Source organism: Anastrepha obliqua, chromosome 3 (assembly GCF_027943255.1).
Source record: "Anastrepha obliqua isolate idAnaObli1 chromosome 3, idAnaObli1_1.0, whole genome shotgun sequence".
Classification (NCBI taxonomy): domain Eukaryota; kingdom Metazoa; phylum Arthropoda; class Insecta; order Diptera; family Tephritidae; genus Anastrepha; species Anastrepha obliqua.
Window position 1 is genome coordinate 39,566,956 of NC_072894.1, and position 9,211 is coordinate 39,576,166.

A 9,211-nucleotide genomic window follows, 5' to 3' on the forward strand; every position below is an offset into this window, starting at 1 on the left:
TTTGTTACAATTGGGTGCAAAATTTTTATTGGGATCCCTATCATTGATCATTGGAATACAATTAAAGTGTACTTGGCCAGTTCAACAGCAACAGAAATTTTTAGATGTCATGTGTTGAAATCGAAGAGTTCAATTAAATATTATCGCTTATGAAGGATGACAAATTCTACACGGACAAAACTAGGGTTCCCCAGTTTACTATAAAGCCTCTTCTATACGCCACTTCTTTGCTCGCTATCTTTATGCTCGATTAACTTTACGTAAAATTTGCATGCAAAAGCAAGAACAAGATTCACCACTAGCGAGTATGGTGAATGTCTGTACGTTGTCCGCGCATCACTACGAAACGACAACACCAAATGACGTAAAAATGTTTATACATTCATATTTTCACCCAAAGAAGGTTATAGGCATGTTTTTATGATGGAACTCCCTTCCCACAGCCCGCAGGCCGCGCCACCACTCTCATTCGTCACTAATAATCGAATATTTGCTTAAATTCAATCTAAAAAATCTTAGTTTTTCCTATTTCCCACTATTTATAGTACAATTTTTTTATTATATATGAAGGAAAAAATGTATGCTAATATTTACCACATACCTTATAAGATATGTTGTATACTAATATATGTATATAAACATGCATATACATATACAATTTCGCGCAATTTTCAAAAAGAACAAATCTATATGTAAAGATGCATACAAGTCATATGGACGATCAAATATACGAATCTATTCCGTACGCAAGCAAATGTAAGCTAATGTGCTTGAACTGCAAGCGAGAGCGCGGAACGAACGACAAAGAGCACAATCGGCCCCCGCGTTCGGCAACGTTCGACATCTGGCTCTGTCCTACTTGAGTGAGCATATATATGTATGTATATGCGCATATGTAGGTATATAAATTCACATACTTGTATTTCCATATGCCTTCTTCCTGTGTGCATAGTAATGAACCATTTCTCTGTTGAGAATAGGACGATGATAGAAAAAGTAGGAAATGAAAGGGAGTGTTTCGAGTGTAAAGTGTCTTGAAAAAGGCAAATCGATGATGGTGCCTCTTAGTGTTGTTGACTTATTAACGTCTGATGCACAAACGAAATTGAAGATATCTTTCATGAATTTGATAAATGTTTCGTCATTTTTCACGTTTGTGTAAATGTAACTTGACCTATTCCATTTCAATTCCATTTACCTCCTCCTCTATATCCATACAAAATATCTATCAAACAAATAAAATTAAAATTTTGTTTTGAAAATTGCAACCATTCCATCAATATTTTCTTATGACGTTGTCACGTTAAACTATCGTCAGTAAACCGACTTTACAGACAACCTCTTTATTATTTAAAAATCAGTCCGCGTAGTTAAGAGCCCTTAGCGGATATTTTAGCGTTAAGTACAGGTGTTTTAGAATTGCGTTGAATAACGCTTCAGATATTGATAAATAAATGTAAGTGCTCTGTTATTTAGATTATTTTCGTTTCTTAACAACCTTTCATTACACTTTTGTTTATAAATGCGCATATGAAATGATTACATTGATATTCACTATCTTTAATAAGTTGTTGTTTACTATCTGGCGTTCTATGAGCAAATTATTTATTGTCGATATAAAGAGAATCAACTTTTAATAGAAAAATAGAAATGTTTGTGTACGAAGTGGTTTGCTTTATTGACCATTTGACGTCTACACCCGCAGCTTTGTATAAATTAAAAGCTCTTACGTCTAGCAGCCGGCTCCAGTTTTATCTCATTAAGTTCACTCAGCTAAGAATTAAATTTGTTTTTTTTTTCACGTTGTGTTTCTATTATATTAGATCCATATACACAGTATCAGTTCAAAATCGACTTACAAACAGACATGCGTACTCACATATGTCTCTACAGAAAGAATTCTTTGTTAAAAAAGCTTCTCTCTGTTCCAACATTCGCATAATAAATAACAAGTGTGTGGTTTGGAAGCTTCGCACACACATTGATACACACATACGAGTAAATAAATATTTACATACATACGCATGTAAAAGTAAGCAGAGAACAAGTAAGCAGAAGTAATTGGCTACGAATGAGCTGAGCAAAACAAAATTAACAAAACAAATCTCAAATGTGAGTGGGGCACAATAAAAGTTTAATTTTTTTTTATGATTTAATTTTTTTTTAATGCACTGCACCAGAGCATTTTTTAGCAGAGTAACGAGCGCACACTGGGATATTTGGTGGTAAAAATTGTCTTTTACTACCAATTTAAATAAAATTCTGCGATGAAATTCTTCGTCTTTAGTAAAAAAATAAGCAGAAACAAAAATACAAAAACAAAACAAATGTTTGTTTCAGCTGTCAAGAAAGTGTTTTTACATAACTATTTTCGACATCGTTTGCTAAAATGATTTGATATTCCGTTATCTCACTGAGTTGTTCCACATGCGTTCGTAATCAATCCAAGGGTGATAGGATTACCAGGTTGGGCCATTAGCAGCCTCAAAACATTAGCAGCCAATCTCTCTTGACAACAAGTGCCACTTTGGATTAATTACATAATTGAGTAGTTAAGTCCTCTCTCGAAGAACAAAACTAACACTTTAGAAAGCTCTTATTGTGCCCATCTTAGCGTATGGCGCGAAAGCTTGGCGATGACAACGTGCAATTGTTCGAAGAAAAATGAATTTAGTTTCAATGAACTTAAACGTAAGTAGTAACTGTATCATTAAATGTGGCACCCTTTATCCTTTATCAACAAGTGAGAAAAAATAGTAAAAAGACATTATGGTAATTTCATCATTTTACGAAAGCTCTACCAAACGCAAATTAAGTTATCTGGCAGCAAATATACATTTTCTTTTACCATTCGAAAAGCGCTAACTTCATTATTTAGATTTTCTAGTCAGAAATGGATGCGCGTAATATTTATGAGTTCAGTGAAAGAAAGTTCTAAGATTTATTAACATCGCTAAGGGAAAGTGTACGAAAACGAGAATAGGATTGACTCATTAGCCTATCTTGTCATCACGCCATTCAAAAAGGCGTTCTCAACTTAGCCTCTTTCTTAATTTGTAGAACCGCACCGGCTAACGAAACTTGCTCACAACAGCATGCGGCTGAGATCATTAGAGGATGATTAGAAGATAGGTGAGTTTTTGGTTTTCTCCCTACTTTTATTTGTTATTGTTTGATTGTCTCAAACGGCCCTCAGTTACTGGGCAAAATATTATTTAACGGGCGATTTTATAAGTTGCATAAGTCAGTGAGAGCCAAGCGCTAAAAGACAGTCAAATCGCAAACGCGCGCCACTATGCATTTGTGTTTAATATTTTTGCAATAAATGAAGCAAAATTAAAAGACGAGAATGTTGCTGCTTCTGATACTCATTTGCGTCGCGTTATCGCTCGTAATGATTGCGCTCCAATGGCACTACACTTATTGGCAGCCACGTCGCTGGTGCCTCAGGTGTCGCCTCGTTATTTGGTAGGGAATATTCAGCGCGCCGCTGGCGGCCAAGTGCAGCTACGTTAGTTCAATCAGCGTCTCTACGGAGTGTACAAAGATAGTCACCCCTTTGTAGGCATGTATATCTTCTTTACGCGCGCCGCACTTATACTCGATCTGGATGTGATCAAAGATATTTGCATTAGTAAATTTTCTAATTTCCAAGATCGCGGTGTTTTCTCAAATCCACGCGATGGTCCACTCACCACCGATGTCATTGGCATTTGTGCCTTTGGCATTGAATGCAATAGTCTGTGCGATCCACAGGCTGAGTTCGGGCGACGGGGGCATGCCGTCTTCGCCGAGCCGCGTCACTCACAACTCGTGCAAACATTCATGTTGATGAATCCAGGTTGGGCGCGTCGTTTACATTTGAAGTTCTTTCCCGATGACATTATACAATTCCATGAGGATGTTGTGCGTCAGACAGTGGAGCTCCAAGAGCGTGACAAAATCAAATGCAATGATTTTATGGACTTGTTGATCGGCTTGAAGGCAGAGGATGAGCGGTTCGTATTGAAAAGTGATGGCATTGACCTCTCGCAGTGCTTGACTCTCATGCAATTAGTGGCACAAGCGTTCGTCTTTTTTGTGGCCGGCTTTGATACCTCTTCGACAACCATGTCGCTATGTCTCTATGAACTCGCATTGAACCCGGCAATACAGGAGAAGGTACGAAATGAGATCGAACGAGTGCTGAAATCGCATGATAACCAGCTCAGCTACGAAGCATTAAATGAAATGCAGTATCTGGATCAAGCGCTGGATGGTGAGTAGGATTTAGATATAACAGTGAAAAAGGACATATATTTTTAATGTATCATCTTCACTGTAGAAACTCTCCGCAAGTACCCCGTGGTGCCATATCTCGTGCGCAAAGCCAAGGAGGACTATTTGGTACCCAACACCAACGAAGTTATCGAGAAAGGTTGTCTAGTGGTATTACCTCTCCACGCCATACAGCACTTGGACTAGTCAATTCGCTACGTCACTTTAAGTTCACCAAGTCAGCACGCACTCAAGTGACACTGGAGTTCAACGAACGAATTTTTCAAATATCAGCCGCCAGCGGCATATATTTAAAAGTGGAGACTTTGCTTGCGAACAGAGAAGGTGTAATATAAAATATTTCTTTAATTTACTTAAACCGATAATCATTAAATTATTAAAGTATTGTAAAATAAGAATTTAATATTTTATATTAAATTTGAAAATATGTCTTTATATATGGTTTTTTAAATAGCAAAAGGTTCATAAGTATGAAAACAGAGTTGTATTGTCAATAAACTTTTTTTTATCAGTTCTGCGGTATTAGTGATTTTGATAACTTTGCCCGGACGGATGAGTTAATGCCTCCATATCGTTTACCGCTCGCACGGTGTCGTAATCCAATTAAAATAATTTTTTTCTAGACAAATATGCAGAAACTACTATTGGCTTTTTTATCTAACATTGTCAGTACTTCATTGGAGGAACTTCTGTAAGGAAATAAAAAAGTGTATCCCGCTTTCCTTGCTATTTTAATGTTTGCTGTAATGACATTCATGAAATAAAAATAGTTATATTTTGGTTCACAGCTGAGCAACCGCAAATATTTCGCCTAATAAAAATGTCTAACACTCATATCTTGACGTGCAGAGCTTTTGCAATTCCACACATTCCAACACACGTCCGAGTGCAAGCAAAAATATTCGCCAAGCGCTTTGTGCAAAAAGCGAAGCAAAGCCAAGAGAATTTGAACAAGAAAATTGCATTCTCAATAGCAGTTGCAGGCGGTCAGTCGGCCAGCGTAGTTAAGGCTGGGAAATATACGCTTTCAAATTGTTGCAATTACTTTACTCCGGTGAATTTACAATTCAATTCCCTTAAATATATAAGGTAAGTTTTTAACTACATTATTTTTTATTTACAGAAGACTCTAGGCAAACATGTCTATTGCGGTCTTCTGTACGCTGCTAGCCGCAGTCGTCGCCACGCTGTACTTGAAGTTGCGTCACCATTACAGCTATTGGGCGCGTCGCGACATACCACACGAAGCGCCAAAATTCTTCGTCGGAAATATGAGCGGCGTCGGCACACTCTACCATTGGAAAGATATAAACGAGCGCTTATACAAACGTTTCAAGGGTCAGTCGAGTATAATTGGCGTCTACACTTTCCTCCAGCGTGCCGCCTTCATAATCGACCCCGATCTTATCAAGGCCATTTTAGTAAAGGATTTCAATTGCTTCACCGACCGTGGACTCTTTCACAATGTACGCGATGATCCGCTTACCGGCAATCTGCTGTTTTTGGATGGCGAGCAGTGGCGCGTACTGCGTCACAAGCTGTCGCCCGCCTTCACCACTGGCAAGATACGTTTCATGTTCCCCACTCTGGTAACGGTGGGTGAGCGACTTATTGGCGCTTGTCAACGCATAATGAATATAGGTCAGAGCGTGGAATTGAAGGAGCTCTGCGCACGCTACACCACCGATGTGATCGGTGAGGTGGCTTTTGGCATTGAATGCAACAGCTTGAAGGATCCGAATGCGATATTTCGGCGCATGGGACGCGATATTGTCGAAAAGTCGCGTCATTCGCTATTCGTGGAGGCATTCATGTTCACAGATCCAAAACTAGCGCGTCAATTGCATTTGAAAAGCTTTCCCGATGATGTAGCCGAGTTTTTTATGGGCGTGGTGCGCGAAACAATAACGTTTAGAGAAACGCATGGCGTGAGTCGCAATGATTTTATGGATATGATGTTGGAGTTGAAAGCGCAGCGTGACCGCTTGGGAAATGCGGATATCAGAGAGGATGATCTGACGAACGGTTTAAATATCGAGCAAGTGGCCGCACAAGCGATGGTATTCTACTTGGCGGGCTTTGAAACCTCATCCACCGTTATGTCATTCTGCATTTACGAATTGGCGCTTTAACCCGATTTGCAAGAGAAATTGCGCGCAGAAATTTTCGCGGTTTTGGAAAAAACCAATGGGCAGGTGACTTATGAGGCGATCAAAGAAATGGTTTATCTGAAAAAAGTGATAGCAGGTGAGCAGCAATGTGTTGTTTAGATTATATTTTTACACTGGCGCGCATAACCGATTATTAATATATATTATTATTATTAGTTAAATTAAAAATAATTTAAAATTTCTTTATTATTTTTGTTTTTTAATCTAGCGCGTGTTTTAACCAAACTAATATACATCAATCAAACTTGCAAATTTTATACGTGATTAAAAAATGTTCACCTAAATTTTTAAATTTTTATTTTGAATTTCTAAAAAATGTTTGGGTACGCAGTTTTATACCGAATTGAATTTAAGTAAGTCTAGTCTAACTTTAAAGCAGCCGAAAAGTCGCGGTTATTCTTTTAATTTTCTTTTTTTTTGCTGACGGCTTTTACAATTTATTCTATCACTGTATTTTAACAAACTAAATTTCTTGTGGAAAATAATGCGCAGGAACACTTGCAAAAAAAATCAATGCCAGTTTTTATAACTTGCAATTATTATAGAAGAAATTACAAAGAAATTTGAGCTTCATAAAGATTCTAAAATATTTAGAAAAAACCTCCAGTTATGCTCGCCAGTGTATTTGAGCACCGCGCTAAATATCTCTAGCACAACCAGTTTTCACATTTTATTTGTTTCTTATCCAATTTTAATATGATAAAAAATGCGTATAGCTCATTCTCCCATAAAAATCATATAAACACAATTTTCACACTTTATACCAATTTAAAAAAAATGTATAAAAACGCGTATCAAAATTGCATGCTTTTTAATCAAAGCATTTAGTAAAATTTAGAGTGTTTAGTTTTATGGCATATTGAATTTTTATATAACAAAGTGTAAGCGACTTAAAAATTGCGTTGATTTAAATTTTTGTTTTGCGCCTGCCTTTTGCAATTTCTCTATGTGAGGAGAGTCAGCGAGAAAAATTGTGAAAAATCAACACGATTTTTGAGCAATTTCAAATCCCAAAAATTTTCTAGAAATCCTGATTGGAAATTTTTATATTCTACAATATTTTGAAGAGAATTTTGAATTTCATTTTTAATTTGCGTGAAAATTTAATTTATATGGTTTTATAGTAAAATGTGCAACATTTTCATTAAAATTAAATCGCGAGCAAATAAATTGTCAACAATTGTCTTGTGCTATGTTTACAATAATATAATAATGTTCCACCACTTACTAATTTACATGCAGAAACGCTCCGCAAGCACCCCGTCATACCGCATCTGGTACGCCTCACCACCGTAGACTATTGCATACCCAATACCGATATCGTGCTGGAACGTGGCATGCGCATCTTCATACCCATAGACGCGATACATCACGATCCAGAAATCTTCTCCGAACCAGAGAAATTCGATCCCGAACGCTTTACTCCAGAGGCTATTGAAAAGCGCCATCCGTTTGCCTATTTACCCTTCGGCGAAGGTCCAAGAAATTGCATCGGCATGCGTTTTGGTGAATTGCAAACCTCAATTGGGGTCATACAATTGCTGCGCAATTTCAGATTCAAACCATCTGCGTGTACCAGAGTGCCAATGGTGTATGCGAAGAAGAGTTTCCTAATCGCCGCCGAGGGTGGCATACATCTGGCAGTGGAGAAGTTGGAGGCAACTATTTGAGCGAACGTAGAAGCGTGTGTGGCCTCTAAGATACTTAATTTTGTAAATTAAAGCAATTACAACTTTTGACGTGATAACGTCTTATAATTCGATTTAGCCGGCTGCACGCACGAAAAAATGTGTCGTTACCTTGCTCATTAATGTTACCTTGCTCATTTGTCGTTACCTTGCTCATTAGTGTTACCTTGCTCATTGCCGTTACCTTGAATGAACTGGAAGCGAAAGCGCGGAACGAACAAAGCAAACGAACGACAACGTTCGACATCTTGCTCTCTCCTACTTAAGTGAGAGTATATATGTATGTATTTGCGCATATGTACATATATAAATTTACGTATTTGTATTTGCATATGCCTCTTATTGATTATTATTAATTTGATTTACTTGAAGAATTTAAAATAAAACCAAGTTTGTTCATAATACCTGTTGTTTTAATGTTATTATTATTAATTTTTTTATTATATATGAAGGAAAAAATGTATGCTAATAGTTACCACATACCTTATAAGATATGTTGTATACTAATATATGTATATAAGCATGCATATACATATACAATTTCGCGCAATTTTCAAAAAGAACAAATCTATATGTAAAGATGCATACAAGTCATATGGACGATCAAATATACGAATCTATTCCGTACGCAAGCAAATGTAAGCTAATGTGCTTGAACTGCAAGCGAGAGCGCGGAACGAACGACAAAGAGCACAATCGGCCCCCGCGTTCGGCAACGTTCGACATCTGGCTCTGTCCTACTTCAGTGAGCATATATATGTATGTATATGCGCATATGTAGGTATATAAATTCACATACTTGTATTTCCATATGCCTTCTTCCTGTGTGCATAGTAATGAACCATTTCTCTGTTGAGAATAGGACGATGATAGAAAAAGTAGGAAATGAAAGGGAGTGTTTCGAGTGTAAAGTGTCTTGAAAAAGGCAAATCGATGATGGTGCCTCTTAGTGTTGTTGACTTATTAACGTCTGATGCACAAACGAAATTGAAGATATCTTTCATGAATTTGATAAATGTTTCGTCATTTTTCACGTTTGTGTAAATGTAACTTGACCTATTCCATTGCAATTCC

General features: G+C 37.2%; 1 protein-coding gene and 1 pseudogene across 1 annotated transcript; both read left to right on the plus strand.

The window, feature by feature from the left end:
• Positions 1-3,349: 3,349 nt before the first annotated feature.
• LOC129241923 (probable cytochrome P450 6a14) lies at positions 3,350-4,613 on the plus strand (annotated as a pseudogene).
• A 647-nt stretch (positions 4,614-5,260) lies between these two features.
• On the plus strand, positions 5,261-8,253 carry LOC129240960 (probable cytochrome P450 6a13). Its single transcript, XM_054877041.1, is given in 3 exon segments — positions 5,261-5,332; positions 5,402-6,525; positions 7,692-8,253. Coding segments are annotated over 2 exon segments (1,536 nt in total). The 5' UTR covers positions 5,261-5,332; positions 5,402-5,417; the 3' UTR covers positions 8,120-8,253.
• The last annotated feature ends 958 nt before the right edge of the window (positions 8,254-9,211 follow it).